The sequence below is a fragment of the Lycorma delicatula genome, chromosome 4 (genome assembly GCF_047948215.1).
Source record: "Lycorma delicatula isolate Av1 chromosome 4, ASM4794821v1, whole genome shotgun sequence".
Lineage (NCBI taxonomy): Eukaryota > Metazoa > Arthropoda > Insecta > Hemiptera > Fulgoridae > Lycorma > Lycorma delicatula.
In genome coordinates this window covers 57244758-57265784 of record NC_134458.1, presented here as the reverse complement: position 1 = coordinate 57265784, position 21027 = coordinate 57244758, and the positions used below count along the sequence as shown (strand labels likewise).

The 21027-nt window shown below is 32.6% G+C and overlaps 1 protein-coding gene across 4 annotated transcripts in view; it reads right to left on the bottom strand.

Annotated features, from left to right (window-relative positions):
* The window catches only part of LOC142323417 (uncharacterized), a 45446-nt gene that overhangs the window by 4618 nt on the left and 19801 nt on the right, over positions 1–21027 (bottom strand). For 3 of the 4 annotated variants that reach the window (XM_075363010.1, XM_075363012.1, XM_075363011.1), the window contains exons 3-7: positions 19272–19435; positions 16955–17077; positions 10336–10569; positions 7560–7796; positions 4449–4602 (exon numbers count right to left, since the gene is read on the bottom strand). In XM_075363010.1, coding sequence (XP_075219125.1) covers positions 4449–4602; positions 7560–7796; positions 10336–10569; positions 16955–17077; positions 19272–19435 — 912 coding nt within the window. The remainder of the gene's footprint in view (positions 1–4448; positions 4603–7559; positions 7797–10335; positions 10570–16954; positions 17078–19271; positions 19436–21027) is intronic. The other variant, XM_075363013.1, reaches the window with a different exon arrangement.

Below are 21027 nucleotides of genomic sequence, written 5' to 3'. Positions count from 1 at the left end.
CATATAAAGCAGGCCTCACTTCAATTCTGATGCTATATCAATCTCATTAGTTGTAAAAAGGTTTTTTTGGCAGTTGTCATTGCAATGATATGTCATTATATATCAAATCAATGCATGAACATTGATCATCCAAGAAATCCTTATATTGTAACTGAAAATTTTAAACTAATCACAACTAGCAGGATCATTGATAGGTTTCTTTTGATTCCAAGTGCTGGTGGCTCAATAGGTAGTATAGAAGGTAATGTCAGAAATTAAATCTAATCCTCTAATCTCCTAAATCTACAGTTATCTTACATACTTATGTATAGGAAAGGAAATGAATTTTCTTCAATGCAGTATATAAAGTTTTCAACTGAAATTTAGACTTCAGTTGAGAATTGAAATTTTATAAAAATTTGTTTATCATTGTAGGAACCGATGTCATATGGTAAATTCCCCTTAAAATTTGACAATTCATAGGATGGATTATATTCAAATAATTTTGTTGTATTGACTACAGATTTACTTTTCTATTCCTTGTGTTGTGTGTCTAAACAGTTCTTAATGCAAGTTAAGTGGAATACAAGTGTAAATGAATTACAAGTTAAGTGGTGATACCAATTCAAATTTTTAAATCTTTTCATTTTAATTTTCAAATGTAGTTGTTATTAACTTTTCTTTAAAAAAAAAAAAAAAAAAAAAACTGTTAAAAAGTAGAAAAACTGTCAAATACAGACTACAGTAAAACTGTCCAGATGAGGAGCAATGATGACCCAATCTGGTTTAAAGTATTTGGTTCTGATAATGATAGAATATGATAGGACCCCATGACTATGGAGACTAAAAGACATAATACCAAATTTTTAAAATAGAAAAAACAGCTTGGGCCTTTAAAAAAATTGCAAGCTTGTATAAAACAGGGGCAAGTACCGCTTGAACTCTTCTGACTTTAAAAATTATTTCATAACAGTCAAGGGAATAATTGATTCAGTGCCAGCATCCATAGAGTAAGCTGTGACACCTGCTGCTGACTATTATAAATTACAAAGAGTGTTGCCGCTTTATCCTGTAAATGCAGGACATGTGTAACAGTTCATGGGGGCTTAAAGCATCTATGAGGATATTATAAATAATTATCAAGACTTTTCCAAGAAAGGAGGTAAGGATATGACTGATATTCTGGTTCATTCTTTAACCTCTCATTAATAAATGTATTCAGGAGGATTCATTCCCTGATATTTTTAAAATTCTAAAATAATATCAGTGTTCATGAAAGGTGAAAAAGTACATTCAGGCAAGGTGTGGGCCAAAATAATTGTTTCCTATTTTCTCTAGGATCTTCAAAAAAATAACTGATAAAGTGTTATACTGCTACCAGGAGTGACATCCTTTTATTTAAAATCAATCTCCATATTGCCCTTGTACATCAACTGCAGATGCTCTGGAGTTTATGTATATTTACCTCACAAACTTATGAAGCTAAAGAAATAACTAAAGGTACTTTCTATGAGCTGTCTAAAACCTATAATTGTATATTGCATGAGATATTACTTGAAAAAATTGGCTGATATGAAATAGTTGGCTTCATTTAGGAAACAGTTGGTTTGTGTAAACAGGAAATCGTTGACTACTGTTTTTGTTCCGATGGAAATTCCATAGTGATCAGTGTTGGAGCCACTTTGTTTCTGATCATGATCAATGTCTTGGAGAGGTGTTTTGATGCCCACATGATTATTTATGTAGGTGACACATCCTTATTAAGAAACTGTAAAAAATGATTATTAATTAAAGTGATGCTGTAAAATACTACATGCTCTTTTTTAGGCTTTACTACTCATCCAACAGTGAACTATGTGGATAAATTTTTGCTTAAAATTGCGCTCACTTTTCAATAAAAAAAATTAGTAAAAGATCATTCTGATCAGCTAATTGGTTCTTGAGTTTTTATTGACAATACAAACAAATGAACATATGCACAGACTTTCTGATTTATACATTTATCTTACATGCCACAGCTAAAAAACTGTAGGCGATCTGACAAAGAATGAGTGAAGCAGTTTCCCCTGGTCTTTTTCACTGGACTATCTGTACATAGATGTACTGTAGATAGATCAGTACACCAAGCCCTCTGAAATATGTTGATATTCAGCCCTGCATGGCATCTTCTCTTTGTTCACCACACAGGCTGGCTGTATAGTGATTATCATTATACTGAGAGAAAGCAACTCTGATTAGCCCTCTTGTCCCTCAGGTGCTTCACATACTTCTCAGTCAAAAGAAAGTCTGAAGCAGAAACGTAAAGCAACAAATTATTATACTCTTGCTCTACAAACTACCTCTATTCAGTAAGGGATCTGATTTTTTTTATGAGAGTATAAAGATGAATATACTTGACACAGTTATTTTATATTTTATTTTTATACTGCATTATTTTCAAGAGATTATTTTCTTTTGTGTGATGACTAGATTATCTGTTTGTCTAATTTTAACTTGATCCTGGATTCTGCAGCATCATAGAACAAGTTAACTGATCAAAGACGATACTAACCACTTAAAAAACAAAGGTTGTGAAGCAATTTTTACATGGTCTTGCTTTATGTTTTAAAAAGTGATTAGTTCAAACATTCACTCCAGTAACCACTGTTTAGCGGAGTAGATAACTTAAAAATATTTAGAATACAGAACACAATAAAAAAATGTTTGTATTGTAGATAGTCATTAGATAACTTTTCTCATTTCTTTCATTCACATTTTAACCAGTTTCTTTCTTCAGTTCTTCATTAGTAATTCTATCCTGCCATCTAATTTTCAATATCCTTCTCCACTTTTAACTTTTACATGTCAAATACTTCCAATATTTCTCCATCTCTTTTCAGCATTATCCCTAACTGTTTTTCATTCTGTATCTCTTTTTTGCTGTACCAGTTCTCATTCTTACTTCTTTTCTATTCTTCTATTCCTCAGTTAAAATATTTTTCACAAATTTGCACTTAAAAATTTTTTACAATTTCCTACCATTCAAATGTTTATTCAACCCCTCTTGATCATTGACCCCTTTTCACTTTTATCTTTAAACTTTTTTTTCTGCTTTTCTTCAACTTCTTCACCTGTCCTCAAGTTTCTGTCTTCTCTTACATTACATCATTAGGATTAGAAAGACGTCAGTAAACACAGTCATTAATATTTTTGTTCCACCGACAATTATGCCAAATTCTGCATCCAACATTTTCATCATTTCATCAAAATTAATGTTAAAAAGTTTGAATGATCAATAATAGGTTACAGCAATCATAACGTTCTAGAACAGATTAATATTCTAAATCACTGTTCCTCAACCAGTGGTCTGAGGACCATTGGTGGCTGCAGGAAAATTTTTGTGGTCCATGAACTTCTTTATATTTATTACAAAGTTTTACAACCTTTAAGTGCATTATTACTCATTTTTTTTAATGGCAATAGTAATGCATACAACTGATAAAACCGAGCACTTGCTTACTGTACAACTGCAAGTTTACAGTACTGTTTGAAATTTTTAGGCAATCAGTCCGCAAACCCACAGGGTTGGTCTAGTGGTGAACACATCTTCCCAAATCAGCTGATTTGGAAGTCGAGAGTTCCAGCGTTCAAGTCCTAGTAAAGCCAGTTATTTTTAAACGGATTTGAATACTAGATCGTGGATACCAGTGTTATTTAGTTGTTGGGTTTCAATTAACCACACATCTCAGCAATGGTCAAACTGAGACTGTACAAGACTAAACTTCATTTACACTCATACATATCATTCTCATTCATCCTCTGAAGTAATATCTGAACACTAGTTCCTGGAGGCTAAACAGGAAAAGAAAGAAAAAGGTAATCAGTTGGCAAATTACTAAAAAAAAAAAAAAAAAAAAAAACTTGCACATTCTTCAGTTTGGTATCCAATTTTTTGTGTGGTCTGCAGTACAAGCTTAAAATTTTTATTGGTCTGCAGTATCAGTTGTATTGAGAAACACTGTTCTAGGTATTCTTGATGTTACAGAATATATTTTTTCTCCATAGTATTCTTGTTTATATGATGTTTTATCTATATTTAAATAGAACTATACTATACCATTGATATGATGAATATTTATTTATGTAGAGCTTAGAGATTGGATACAAGGTTATTAGTCTCTTAACTTTTTGGAGTGACCACCCATCAGACATGTTTATTATGATGTCATCTTGATTACACATTACACATATAAACAAGCCATCACAATATGAAATAAAGTATTTATGATAGCATGATAAAATACAATAAAGTAGTTTCTGTTATCAGTAATTTTCATAACTCTTTTACTTTGTAAAATAACTAACACTCTTAATCTAGTGAGCTAATGTTCACAGAGCAAAACAGGTGATTAAAAGATTTATTTTTTGAAAATTACTAAAACAACTAATTAAATTAATTAATTTTTGATGAGTTATATAATTTAATTTACCTGGAACGCTGACGTAAGTAAAATTTGTAAGAATAAGATTTTTAATATGTTCACCACAGGCTGACAGGACAGGTAAAACACCTGTTTCAAAATCTATTGTCAAGTTGTCAAAATTGGTAAGCGATAAACTAGTTAAATTATCCAATACCATCAGCTGAAATACATCTAACATTATCAGTAATATTATTAACAGCAATATTATTAAATATACAGTTGTAATCTAATGAAGTTACCATTTATTATTGAATAGTAAATAACTTTTGTTCAAATTAATAATTCTTTCTTCTATAGAGCTTTCAGAGCTAATTACCAGAACCTTCTTCAGTATAGTACTGTTTGATAATGAAATTAACTCTGAAAGACTTTTGGAAGAAAAGGTTTCATTAATTTTAAAGTGAGTCTTAAATATATAATATTTTTAAAGTGTTGTCCCATTATATCATAGAAATAAATGATAAAAATAAGAAATGCATCAAAAGCTATCAATTCAAGTACATATTTTAATGATGTAACACAAATTAAAATACATCTCTTAATCTCTTATATACATATTAAATGGAATTTAAACCAACAAAACACAGTAAATAGATAAGTTAAACTTACCATATTATTCCAAGTATCGATTTTTGCAGATTCAGCATCTTTAGTTGGTATTTATTTTAAAATTATGTTAAAATAAATTGCTTTTATAATTAGCAAATTTTTAATTTGTCAAAATCGTTACTGTTTTAAAAATTTTGAAATTTATTATGAACGAATACACAAATTCTGCTGTACAGTACTGAGTCAAATATATATATACTACTAACTCATGTATTTTTAAGAAATATATGGCGTAACAAAATTTGAATATAACATATGTGATTAAAGTTATACTTTATTCATATAGTGTGAGACTTTGACTGAGTAATAAGTGACTGAAGAGATTATAACAAGAGATGAGATTAGACAATAATTTTGGAAACTACTCTACTTCACCCCTGAAGAAAGTATACCCAAAGAACATACAGATTGTATTAACTTAATAAAAATATTTTAATCAATAACTCAGGCATGAAATCTATTCTTTAATATGAACGCCCTAACACCAATGTTTTAGGTTGTACTTGTAAGAGTTTTGAAACTGTAACTAGCTCACTTTCCCTTTTTGGAAATGTTTCTGAAACAAAAATCTTATTGATTTAACATCTCGAGTGTCAGAGTCCAAGAGGAACAATCTCTTTCTAATCCAAATTCCCTTGCAGATGACAGCTGTTCAACCGTTGAACCACTTCCATAGTTTATAATTAAGTGTTTATTAAGGTTTATTCTATGTTCATAAGGCTGTACTCATAAAGATTTAATTGTTTGAACAACTTCCATAAAAAGACATTTTTCTAAAAATAAATGAAAATAAAAAAATGTTGCAGGTATAGATAGATACATACATATGTAATAAATGGGCTGGAGCCCAGTACACCCATTCTATGTTGTGTATTAATAAATGACTTTTCTGTACTGTCAAGAATAATATTTCAAGATTCATAACCATTACCAAATGGTCAGCATAAAAATGCTAGTTTATAAATAAAAATGGTATCATTAAGCAGTGAAAAGCCACATGAAACCAAAATTAGGTACTTGTTCATTGTACAGTGGTTTCACTGTTAGATTAACACTAGAACTAAATGTCTACTCCTCTGACATCTTTCACTGCCATTATTGTTTTTTTTTCTTTTCTTGCCTCCTGACTATGTTTAAATTTTGCGTAATATTTAAGAACGATTGGTTGGATTAAATTGAAACATTTCTTGAGTCCTTCTTGTGTTTTTAGAAATTTATTTCTGGGGAAATGAAATTTCTGTCTTGAGTGTGATACTTAAAATTTTTAAAAACACATGAATAATTTTTGCTTTCATACAAAGAGGTATAAAAAACAAGCAAGCCTACGATATCAAATACTCAAAATACTATCAGACTGCCATCCTTCAAGTAGATTTAAAAAGTATTTTTAAAATTATTTCAAACTATCTATAACGTGACACAAGTGTTCCATTCCTAGTTTGAGCCAGCTAGTGCTGCTCTCTAGTTTTCTATTAGCGTTGGCCTGCGAACCAGTTCATACAATTCATTCAAGTTAGGAATCCTGTCTGGCGCGGTCAAGTATTTCTTTGTCTAATGTGACTTATATGGTTTAGTTATCTAGTCTGTTATTTAGTATCTTTTACAAATTAAATTCAACTACCCTAGAAGAATATTGTTTCATTCGTACATCCAACAATTAATACAGTCCATCCTAGCTCTAAAGACTTAACAACAAGCAAAGTTTTATATTTTATAGTGTTTTTTCTTATTTTCTAAGTTTTTGATTATGTGTGCGAGACCAAGATCCCTGTTTCAGTGATGCAATGGGGCACTCCAAAAGTTCTAAAGATATATATTTGGGGAGGTTATTCAAAATGCTCGGTTAAGTTGTCAAGAATAGGAAATGAATTTAAAAAAATGATATAACATTAGCTATTAAAATGGATATCTTAAAAAAATTAATGACAACTTGTTAATAAAAAAAAATATTCATTCTCTTTCATGGCAGTCTTTCTTATATCACCCAAAAATTGAAATATATAATTTCAGTAGTTTAGATAGAAAGTAAGAAAATGTCAACAGCTGTTTCAGGGAAATTGAATCTACATTATAGAGTTAGCTCAATTTAATAAAAAATATTAGAACATGATAAGTCTAGTTGAAATTTACAAATTCCTGAGTTCCATCACACTCCCAAAAATAATTTTTGTGAACACTAGTGTTAACAAATTAAGTGAAGTTTATTTTATCTCAGGAACTTTAATGTGTAGAGAATTAGAATCTAAAAGGAAAATTTATTCAGTGAAAGTAGAAAATCAGACTGGAATTTATTTGATTCATTTAAAAGAATACGATAAATTTACTTCAGAATTTTGCTTAATTTGATGTGCATTCTAAAGTTTCACCTGGGAAAATAAAATAAATTTCAAAGATATTCATTCTCCATCTCACAAGCATATAATATTTCATATAGTAATCACATCATGTCACTTATACTGCTTTATGAAATTTTGGAAAAAGCTCTTTATTATATGAATGAAATCATACCTTATATAAATGTTCATTTGAAATCTGTGCATTGGATATGGAAAATGTAATTATATCTGGACATAAATTTACAGCTGCTTCCAAAGTCTTATCGGTTATAACATCTGCTGATGACAGTATTGTATTCAGTCGTAAACAGTATGGAGGCAATGTCGGTGTCTCTCCCATTCTTGCTCCTGCTCTTGTTAATAATGTTAGCTCCAAAGCTGGACACCAGTTGTATACCAATTCTAGTGCCTAAATAAAAATCTATTTTGATTTACACCACAATAATTAAATTACAATATATCTATTTATACAATTCTTATTATTTATTTACTATTGCAATAATCACATGTCCGAAAATACCAGAGCTCTGTTAGCCACCTTTATATTATACTGATGAACAGTTGTTACCACCCTTGAGAATGTAGATAGTATGTTCCAGATGTGGAGATGATTATTATTATTATTTACCCTGCCACTGCCGGTCTCCAGCCCAGGCTTATCTTGCAAGTAATGAGGAAAGAAAGGGGGAGGAGTAACACCTTGTTAAAAATCTTGGTTCATCTGGCCTGAATGGTAATACCTCCCTGAGTAGAGTTACAGGATGACACCCGGCCAACCGCCCTGACGGCAGATGAGGAATTCATTTCCCAACGGCATTCGGAGTCGGAAGAGCACTAAATTGATTGGTACGCATCATACCAAACAGAGTATCTCTGGATCCACTGTTGTAGTCTCCATGGCATTGGTATAGGACTGCTGTGAGCTGAGCTCTCCCGAGGTTGTCACTGCGGCGCTGATCAGAAACCAACTACTTTGAGACCTGATCAGGGAGTGTGCATTGGATGCAGCAGTCAGAAGCTCCAATGCCCTGGGCAAGCACCGGTTTGCCCATGACTTATGGGGTCAGCAAACCGCAGGTCATGCCTCAGGGAACTGGGGTAGGAGTCCTTGCACTCCAAGGGTGTACCCGTTCCTGAATATTGTGGCCCGCTCCTCCACTCATGATTCACAGGTAAACTTATAGTGGCAACATATAATGGAAACACTGACAGTGAGTGGGCAGCCCCTAGGTCACGTTATCATGCGACCGCAACACCTCAGGAGTACCACTTGGCTCCCTTGGCACAACATGCATTAAGTTCAGAGGAAGGCAAATATAGGGCAGCAGAACTAGTCCAATCACAGAAGTGCGAGGAAATCATTGCAAGGTAGTACAAGGCAACCAATAAATAGCGGAATATCAGTATGGCTGTCAGGGATGAATTGCCAGAGTTAGAAGAGGCAATTGACATAATGCAGTCAATCATTAAGTGAGAAGCAGCCGCTTGAAGATGTTCCTCTGCTGAACATCAGCTTACGATTCCAGTTCAAGTACAAAAGCTAACTTGGTGGAACACGCAGAAAAAAGAGCTGCCTCTTCCAACCCAAGAGAGAAATTAAACATAGAAAAGAGGAAGAAACAGGAGGAAGGTACCCACTACAGAATAGATGGTGGTCCGATGCAAGAAAGAATCTTCCCAGAGCAAAACTCCCTGCCTAGAATCTAAGGGACCCAAAAAAAAGAGGCCACACCAAACTGGAAAAATCAGGAGAGACAGAGAGAGTACCTAGAAAGCAATTGAATGCTCACCTCATAAATACCACTAAGTGGAAAAAATATGCAGAATTGCTTGGGGAAATAAGAAGGAACATCAACCCAGATGAGAAGGGAGCTGAGGTACATATTATTCAGCAAACAAAATCCAGCTATGAATTGGTGGGATTGGGTCAAAATAAGAAAGATAAGGAGGCAGTCAGTTCCTTGAGACTCTCAAGGAAACATTGAAGGACATTGTGGCCCAAAATAACAATGGAAGTCAGGGATTTAGATAGCCTCACGACTGAGGAAGTCTGACAAGACATATGGAACAGCAACTAAATCAGTGCTGGAAACATGAGGATCACAGTTACAAAACCATAGGGAAGTAAGAGCTGCTACAGTTGAGATGGCCACAAATAAAGCTGAGAAACCACTGAAGGTGTCAAGAATCAATGTTTCGGCCCTTTAATATTATAGTTTTGTTTAATTCTTAAATATATTTGATATTAGCAGACTTTTTCTGTGTAAGAAAATTTTCCTAAGTTGCACTAAACCTGATTTAGTTAATCTTAGTATCTTAATTAATTAATCTACAATCTCTTAAAATTGAATATTTCTTTGAAATCAGTTTTGATTCCAGCCTAAACAATTATCACTGACTTACCCTAACATTTTTATTTAACTTATTGTACAAGATCTTTACTGATTTTTTCATGTAGAATTTAAAAGCCATCAGGAATTAAAAAGCAACACATGTTATCTATTCAATAAAATGACAAGTTAATTAGAATTATAATCTAACAAATCAAAATGAACACATGATGTTTTTATTAATTTTTAAATATATTATTTTATAAGTCCTCCTTTGTATTGTTTAGGGACTAATACTACAAAAAAAAATGTTCAACTGCTTTTTCTTTCTGTGTTTAAAGATATGCAGATCAGGTGGTGTACTTTTAGGTACTTAATTTTTATAGTATTATCTTCACCAATACTATTTTTTTTTTCATTCTTGTTATTCAGACTGTTCATTAGGTTTTACTTTAGTTCTTACTTAGCAAAGTAGAGGTTACCATTGCTTCTTGTAATTGCTAGTAGATAAATAAATTGTAGTATGCAAAGCAGGGAATTACATTAATGTTTGTGCAGTTCTGAAAGTTAGCAAACACAAAGATTAAGAAGATTAAGATTAAGATTTCAAAAACAAACCTCAAGTATTTTTTCAAATTCAAATTCTCTCAATTCAGGAATGTAAACAAGTACAACTGCAGCACCACCGTAAGATACCCACGTCTCACTGACAATTAGCCGAGTTAACTTTTGACTCTGACGAGTGCCATCTTCTGCTAGGGCTAGATGAACAAGCCCTCTGTCAGTTATAGATGTTCCTGATAAATTGAGGTATGCTACTTCTTTACAGTGTTTACCAATCATTCCTAACATCTTTAAAAACAAAGACATGCACAAAAAATATTAACAATGGATTCAATAGAATGTTAAAGAAAATTAAAAATGTAGTTACTTAAAACTGTAGAAAGAAATAACGTCATTAAATACAACCAATGAGATTTTGATGTTAGATGCAGGCTACCTTGACACATCAGTGTATATATACTAGTAGGGTCAAAGATTACCGATAGGAGTATTTAATGTGTAAACACTTATATTTACACATCATACATTATTGATGTTGATACACTGTATTAGATTTTGTTATTAAATGTTGTTTCTAATTAAGTGGAAATAATTGTGTTTTTAAAGAGAAATTATCCTCCTGCACTGGCTATCACATTAGTTCCAGAATACTATCATTGATCACCTTGAGTTTATTAAACTTAAAAGGTTTGAAAAACTTTCAAACATCAAAAGCTTAAAAATTCTTGTATGTATTTTTAGATTTAACAAAAAGTAATACATATTCAATTTCTAATGGGAATCTGCTGAAAATTTTATAAAATTCAGGGGGAAATTTCTTCAGAAATGGATTTCACCTTAAGGAAGCCTGAGACTCGCCTCAGGTTGCTCTTTAGTATCTACAGCAAAATGTTACATTGTATAATTTAAGATAGACTTCATAAAATCATTAATCAGTAAAACAGGATTCTTATCCAAAGGAAAGATACTTCTATCTTCTAAGACATTGTGGGTAGGATGGATCCCCACTGCTCAGAGAAGCAGACTCTTTGCACTCAAGCACTAACAAAGTACTACTTGGTGGGATTGTTTGTCTTGTTTTGCACCCCCTCTTTATCCCTTTATTAATTCTCACACCTTTTTCTTATCCTCACGAGTGATTTTCTGTTATTTTGACTTTTTCTCTTCCTTTTTGCATAAACCATATACACAGGTCTAAAATTCTTGATACCCCCACTTTTAGTTTTAAGGTTTTTCTTTGACAGATATCTCTCCATTCAACCTTCTGTCCCTTCTGTACGATAAACATACTGTTTAGAAACTTATTTCCAATTCCCTCAATGTTCTACATCCACATTTCTGCTACGAAGAACAAATTAAGAGTTGCTTTCAGACCTGAAAAATAAATACTAATATTTTATTTTCCAACATCTTTACATTAACACTCTTATCATATACATATTGTCCTGTATCTTCATATTTTCTTTAATTCTGATCTCTTTTGAGTCAACTTCCACTTCTTATCTACACTTTTTTCCCTCCCCTCCCAGGGCCAGACCCGCATTTAAGCATAAATATGGCCCTGGGGGGTGCCTTTGCCTCTAACCCAAGAACAAGATTGCATTAGGTCCAGCTATGCCATTCCCAGCCACCCCACGCCGGAAGCTCGGACTCAATCCTTTGCACCTGCCTCAAACCCCGAAGGGAACCCTCGCTAGCACTCGATCTTAACAGCTCAGGGTTTCAAGACTCTCACTGCTTTATCGCCGCTGCCCACCCATGCAAGCACAGACGAACGGTGACTCCACAGGGGACTGTTTATTCTCCTCCTCCCTTCACGCTCTTTCACCCTCAATATCCCCGTTATGTATTTTGATATTATCTTGACGTTTTTTGGTTCTGCGAGCATTGTAGATACTATATTCTGTGTGTTTAGCCTTCTCGTCTTCCCCTCACAGTCATTCCTTTGCAAAAACGCTTCCTTCTCGCTGATTTCTTCTCACAGGCGCACTTCCAACATACATTCATAAAGTTTGCACAGATTGTTTATCATGTACAACAGTCTATAAGATTCAAACGCTTCTTCTGTGCCGGGTTTTTTAATTAGCACCACTTGTGCTTCCTTCCTGCTTTTCGGAATATGTTTATTGCTCAACATATTATTCATCGTATCAAGAACCTCTTTTGGGGCCACCTCCACTAGGATCCAGATGATCTCCACAGGGATGCCATCCAGACCCGGTCTTTTACACAGTTTCATTTTCCTTGCCACACTTATCAGCTCGTGCATTTAAAATAGATCTATTTTATCCATTGCTATTTCTTTCTTTTCTGGGTCTTCCTGCGTCGGAAACAAAACTCTAACGCAGTCTCGCACCTGTTCCTCAATCAATGCAGGAAGCCTGCGGCCCAGCCTTCCGGTCACCAACCAGAAACCTCTCCCCCAGGGGTCTTGATCCAAACTCTCACATAATTCCTTCCAACTGTTCCTTTAGCTTTCTTAATCGCCGCTCTATATGCATCTCTGTCTTCCGTATAATTCTTTCCTCCTAGACTCTCGCTGGAAGAGCTTCCTTAACATCCAGGATGCTTTGTGGAGTTCATTTAACTCCTGGTTCCACAAATACGCGCGACGTCTCGCTGATATGCTTATTCTAACTCTGGCCGTTAACATTCATCGGATACTACTTCTGTCAGCTTCTCTGGCGAGTTCACTCCTACAAGTCTAGGTCCTATCCTTCTGGCAAACTGTGCACAGCCTCGTTTGGATGTTACTACCCTCTGATTCTTCTCTTGTCTTACCATCGCACTCGTTTCAAATGTAATAAACAAATGATCAGAGAGGCTCTCTAAGTCCATTACCTTCCAATCATGATAGTGACTAATATGTTCTTCCGTCACAAACCCCAAGTTTACATACAATTGTAACTCCCCAAACGTCGCTTCCTCTCCGTTTATGCACACCAGACCCCACGCATTGATCTTATCGCTAAGGTGTAGACCGCGCACATTGCTTGCCCCTCCTGAGAATTCGGGAGACTTTGCATTAAAGTCTTAAACAAATAATATACATCTTCCTCTATTCCTGTCAATTTCTTCATCTAACTCATCGAGAAATGTTATAAAATCGTCTAAACTTGTGTTCGGGGAGTGTTATCAGGAAAATACTACCACTCCAACTAAGTCCGCCAACACAAAGCCCTCCGCCGATCCACTTGAAGCTATCTCTATACCGGCAGCCGAGAATCTGATCGCCGCATCCATCAGCTGGTCTACTTTCCATATTTTCCCCGCCACCCTTGAGATGTTTTGTTCCGACATTAGTATCACACCCACTCTCTCCCTGATGGCCACTTCCCAGCAGAGGTCCATCACTGGCCTACTTCTATTCATATTGAATTGTAAGAACCTCATTTTGGTGCCTTATACACCAACGATCTGTGGCCTCCCCCTTACCACACAAAGCACATACTGACAGCTCTTCGCACTGTGCCTTTCTATACCCAGTCACCAGTCTTCCTGCAATTAAAACATAACTGGGACTCGTCCCTTTACAGTTCGCCGACACATGCCCTACACCCAAGCATCTGTAGCACTATTCATCAAACTTTCTTATTTGCGCCCTGCAGTTGACCCATCCTATCAGTATTCACTCTTCGATTAGTCTCTTGGCTGCCATTATCGTGGTGATAAATGGCACATTTTTTGTATCTTCACAGCCCGAACATATCTTATCTACACTTGCTTTTCAACATCCTACTCTGGTTTACAATTATTGCACTCTTCACATTTTACTGTTTACTCCATAATTCACATATTCAGAAGGTTTTTCATCATTCATTGGTGCTTCTCTAATCTGAATAACTAAACTTCATCCTTTTCTCCATATTTTGCTCATCCTCACCTTGTCTTATCTTCTTCCTCTCAAACGTATCATAATACTTTCGATATTTCTTTCGACTCTGGTAAATTTTTTTTTCCTTTCATTCATTCATTTCTTCTCTTTCTTTCCTTTATTTTCTCATAATCTGTTTACTGTACTCTAAAATATTTTTTCCTTGTTCTTTAGCTTCTCCAAATTCTTCTCATATGTCAGTTTTAACTCTTTTTTACTGCTTTGTAGCTTCGTTTCTTCTCTCCACATATTTTTCAATCTTCTCTCCTTTTTGAATTAATTTATTTTTTCCAAACTTTTTTCATTTCTCTGGCACTTTCCTTTAATTCCACATTCTACCATTTTGAACTCTTCTTTCTATTTCTCATTTCCTTTTCTTTCCATACACATTTCTTCTGCGCTTTTCAGAAATTGTCTTTTCAGTTTTGGCCATACCTCAGGAGTATCTTTTTGTTCCAGTTCTCCACTTCCCTAATGCAACAATGTTTCTTTCACCCCGCTAAATTCCTTTCTTTTTCTCTTAATTTCTTTGCTCTAATTTTTTCAAACAATTTTTTTTTCTTTCTGTTCTGCTCACAAAATATATATCGATAGTAACAAATTTATCCTCTAACCGTAACTTTGCTTTCTTATGATTATATTATTATTATTAGTGCACACTGAATAACTTGTGATTTTATAAACACAACATAGTTTCACATAGTTTCATTACATAACGTTATTACCTCTAGCTGCCTACCTTCTGCTAAAAATGTAATTTTATATATTTATTTATCCTCGTAAAAGCATTCAGCATTAAAACCATTACTTTTTTCATTTTCCTTAGCTTTTATTTTTGCCACCTCCTGATTACCAAAAGTGATTCCTCTATCAAGAAAAATTCCCTCAATTTTTCTTCTTTATTTGCCCAATACCTGGCAACTCATTTGTATTCTTTTATTTCTTCCACTACCTCAACATTTTATTAACATTATATTCAACATTAATCAATGTTGCATTTTTCATGTCAAGATTCATGTTATTTTTCTTTTCCATTTTATTTTTTTCATTCATTTTGTCCATGATTGAGACTTAATTGGTTGGTTAATGCATGTCACCAGGTCCTAGCATCCTTAATATGAACTAAGCATAAAGAACCCAAAATGGGGAAGAAATGATAAGGAAAAGGAACAGATAGTGAGAAAGGACGGAAACCTCATGGGCTCCTCCAGGCTTCAGGAACTCTCCCACCCAAAATATCCTTTGGAGAGAAGGGCATTTTTACACAGAATAGAACTAAATTTTCAATGTGCTTTTATATAATAAATATAAGAAATTAAACAGCTACTGAACAACAAAAGTACATGGTCCTTACCTCTCTCAAAATTTGTGTTATGTTTAAAAGTATAAAACTATAAACAATCCAGCCTGACCTACATTTAAGATAAAGCAACAGCACATGCAGGATGTTTTACATTTCTGTTATCAGACAAGATGAGATTACCAGTGTCAAATTAATGTGTAATTTAATTTTTGTAATTCCTATAAAAATGAGTCTAGACAATTTAAACTTATTGTTACAACTGTCAGTTCTTTAGCTGAATGAAGATATCACTTTCTGATGTCCCAAAATGTTGATATTTGGCAGACAGTTTGCTACTGCCTCAAACAGGTGTAGAGATGAAGAAACAACAGGATGGAAAATAATCAGTTGTTTTAAACATCTTCATCGTCAAATTTACTTTGAGTTCCAAATGGATGAAATTTTGAGTCTATTAGTAGTAATTGTCATTGATGTTGACAACATTAAAGAATCTTGATCATTAGGAAGTAGTATTCTACACACACAGAAAAGAAAATTTCATTATTTGACTACCAACATCACTGTTATCTTACTGTTGCAAGTAAGATGACGTATTTGAAAACTTACATTATTACTTTATTAGAACTGCTTTTTAATTGTTGAAAAACGAACTGAACAGGTAACAATTTTTTTTTTTAAATTCACACATATGCTCAAATTATCACTACTTTCTAATACCTGAGACACACAATAAGGTTAATTATATTTCAAAAGACATTTATTTATTAGTTTCCTGTTTTCCCACTTCTCAATTCGGGCAGTCCCTTCAATATGAGAACTAAAAATACACAAAATTTAAACAATAGAAGAAAATATTTTTAGTTTCTAAGAGTAACATTTCAAACTTAACACCCCATTCTTCATGTACTTGTTAATTAATTCTTATCTAGAAAATAAATCTTTATAAATATTTAACAACTGACAATCTGCGTAAAATCATATTGCTCCATGAATCACATTTACAGTAAATACTTGTAAATATCTCATTTTTTTATTTTTAAACATAACTTTTTTTTAAACAATAGAATGTGACATCATAACATTACATTTCATAATCTAAAATCAGAATGTTCCATCACATTCTGACTCAGAGCCTCAAAAATTATGGTTATTCATGTCAAAACCAATAAAAAATTATTTACTTAGCAAAATATAATTTGTAAGCAACCCTTAATTTCTATTAAAAAGCTGAACCTTTTAAATGTGTAATTTTTTTTTTTTTTTTTATTTATGATTTGCTACACACTGGTTTCATAACATCAATGAATAAGATAATACTACTTTTAAAGTCCAGCAACAGAAATTGCTCCTTTTTTCATCTTATTTTTTCCCTTTTATGATTAAGTTCTTGGTTTATTGTTATTGCTCTTGTTTCGTTTTGATTAATTAGTATGCAGTAAGTAATAACTAATTGTTTAAGAATAAACAATAAATACTGTATGTAGTTTCTGTTTTACCTCATCACATACTGATGTCATACGTAGATCTAAACTAACCAGATTTGTCAAGCAAGGAATCAGTTCCATAAGTAGTTTTGGATACAAATGCCGAAGATATGATAAGTTGAGATTTTTTAGATGCTGAAAAATAAAACTGCAGTTATTATTTTATTACAGTTATATAAACTGAAAAAACACCTTCTGTAACTGACAAAAATTATGTATGTATTTGAATCATAACAATCAAACGAACAAAATCAAACTGCAAAATTTCACTTTAAAACATTGTTAAAAAAAAGAATTGTTATCACTATTAAATGTTGTTTATGTCTATGTATATTCTCATTAAAAATATTGTATTCAAAGGTTTTCTTCACAAACTCAAAATGTCTAACAGAATACAAATATAGAGCTGTTCAATCAACAACTCTATCTTATAAGTTAATTAGATATTTTTAGTTTTTAACATTTATTAAATGTTGTTTATGTCTATATATATATATTCTCAGTGAAAATATCATGTTCTGGAGGTTTTTCACAAACTCAAAATGACTTTGCAAAATACAAAGATAGAGTTTGTTTTGAGAAGATCTGAGGGTCTGGGATTGGGTAGTGATTACAAAAAAAATAATAAAGCACATCAACACGATTTAAAGTTTGATACTTTTTATTAACACCACACAGTTTTAGTATTTAGTTTCATGATTCACGAAAATAACAAGTTTTGTTTTCACAAACAGTATTAATAATTAGTTAATTACCTCTAAATAAAATAACCAATGATAATAATCATATAAATACTGATAAATCTGTGATAATGCCAGTAAACTAATAAAGAATATTAGGTAGATGAGTTAACTCTTAATAAGTTTAAATCAAAATAATTGTAATGTTAGCTAAATAACAGAGCTGACTGGTATAACTTATATATACTGAACCAGTTCATAAATAATTAACAATTTAGACATTAATACAAAAACTGAAGTAATCAACTGTTTTTTGAAAAATAATACATAATAAAAAATAAAAAAAATTATATACTGAAAGAGTTAAATTATAAGCTGAGCCAAAATCCACTAAACTTAATTACCTGATTATGTTGAGCAAATTCGTTTTACACTTGACTCTCATGACACATGGAGAACATGTGTGGAACACTAGGTTTATTATAGTAATAATTTTACCAATGGTATACCCAAAACATTATACACTTTATCTGAGAGTGTCGATAAATTTAACTTAAGAGCGATACCGGCTAAAGGAACTGATTATTCTAGATAAAAATAATTAAACAGATAAGAATAAAAGAAAAAAACAAATAACACGTGTTACACGCAGAGATACCAAACTGAATGTCAACGTAATAACAATTCTTGGGCGTTGGCTGGTCTTTGTGGCACATGTGTGATAAGCCTTTTCTGAGGTCTAATTGGTTTTTTGACCCAAGATGGAGCAAGCAGTACCAAAAACTGAACAGAGTTGTTCATTGTATAAAACCCATATCCCCAGAAATAATTAAGTTGACTTAACATAAAAAAAATATTTTTTTTCAAGTCACAAGTCAACTTTTTTTTCTAATGTTCCTTTAGTAAAAAATGCTCATCATTTGTTCCTTCAAATAAATAATATATATCACTATCAAACCAAATAACAAAACTATTGTTAACATAATACATCAGACTACTTCAACCAACAAATAAGGACATTGTTATTAGCATCCTTCTGTGGTCATGGTAATTTTTAATAAATCATCAATCCATTTAAAAACTCTTACCAATTTATTTTGAATTTCTGTTTAAAGCACTTCTTTCACAGAACACTACACAACTTCAATATTGTTATTTCATTTTATACTCTATTTATTATCTTTATTTTTCTTAGGTATTATTTAGTTTATTTATTATTTTTATTTTTAATATGAACTTTAAACACTTCTCTTTTTTAATTACTAATTTGTTATTTCATGTTGTTGCTTTGATTTGAAGGTTTTTCCATTTGATATTTTCACAGAAATGGTAGAGCAGGTCCTTTTTTTATCTAAAGATTGCACAATACTCATCCTCGATATGGTAATATATGACTGTACAAAGATTTGAATAAAATATTTAATTAGATATCTCTTTCTCTCACGAGGCTAGTAGGAGAGAAAATCAATTGAGTCATAACTTTCTTAAAAAATAAGACTTCTGAAATAACAGATTAGTAACTGTTATATACACATGCCCACACAAGCAAACATCATGAATCTCTTTCTCTCTATCTGTCAGAATGCAGTACAACCCAAAATCTACCAGCTTATCAAAATTAAATCACAAAAAATGAACTGTAAACAAACCTGGCAACGTTCCTGGATGAGAGGGAACCCGCTGACTACATCACCCATACCAAATGATAAATTAATCATTTGTAACTGCGGTTGGATTAACATATGCAAATGTTTTTTACTCAACGTATATCTCTCACTGATTGCTTCAAAAATTTCATATAAAATTGAACCAGCTGAAAAAAAAGAAAAGTAATGCACATTTATACTCTTCTAAATCAGTGAATTGAATATGATTGAGAATAAAAAATTAGCTTTATTTTTAGAATTATAAACTATTAGAATGAAATTTATAGAATACAATTTTTATATAAATAGAATTTATGTAAAAATTTTGCAATAGCAATTCTGAATTTATTTCATCACATAAAACTAAATATGTATTACAGTAATGAAACCTAACTGTAAAACAAGTAATGTTTGAGCCATGATTTATTTTCTGAATAAAAAAGCAATATGACAAGAGAAAAACAATGAATAAAAACACATCATAACAGCTAGTAGAATATAATATTTAAATTTGTTTTTACTCATAACCTCTAACCATTATAATCAAACAAAATGTAATGTGTACCTCTAATAAATGTAAAAAAAATATTTCAGAAAAAACTATCACTTTTACATGTCATTAGCTTATTTGTTCAACATTAAGTATTTAAAAAATTGACTTTGTTCAAAGGCATCATTACAGAGTAGATCTACATCATGTTTTTTTTTTTTTTTTCACCCAATACATTTGAAATACAGAAAGTACAGAGTATAAAGCCACTATATTTTATATATACTTGTGAAAAAATTTCAACTTCTGGAAAAAAATGGAACAAAGAATTTGCATTAAATTTTGCTTTAAAAACGGAATAAAAGTGCAGCACCACATTGGAAATGTTGAATGTTGCTTTTGTGATCTTTCTATGAATAAAACAAACCATTTGTAAATAATATTTACAAATTGTAAAACAAACATTTCCAAGAGCACCATGAAGACGTTGAAGATGAGAGCGCCCTGGACATCCAAACACATCAAAAAATGATAACACAAAAAAGTGAAGAGAATGATTATGGGCAATCATCAAATCACTATTAGAAAGGTTGCTGATGATGCTGGCATATCATTTGGCTCCTGCTAAGCAATTTTTTTGGACATGAAACATGTGGTAGCAAACTTTATTCCAAAATTGTTGAATTTCTACCAAAAGCACTGCCAAATGAACATTGCTCAGCAGTTGCTGAATGAGATAAATGATGATCCAGAACTGCTCAAACAGGTCATGAAACATAACCCACCGGGTTGGTCTAGTAGTGAACGAGTCTTCCCAAATCAGCTGATTTGGAAGTTGAGAGTTCCAGCATTCAAGTCCTAGTAAACTCAGTTATTTTTACACGGATTTGAATACTAGATCATGGATACCATTGTTCTTTGGTGGTTGTGTTTCAATTAACCATACATCTTAGTATGGTCGAACTGAGACTGTACAAGACTACACTTCACTTACACTCATACACATCATCCTCATTCATTCTCTGAAGTAATATCTGAGTGGTAATTCCCGGAGGCTAAACAAGAAAAGAAAGGGTCATGAAACATGGGCGTTTGAGTATGACAAGACCAAAAAAGCTTGTCAAGTTCAATCAAATATGAAGGTTCTTATTACTGTGTTCTTCGATTTCAACGGCTTAGTGTGCCATGAGTTCTTGCCACCAGGTCGTACTGTTCTTGGTACCAGGTCATAGTAAGTGCAAGTTCTAGGTTCTACTCTGTTAGCAAGAA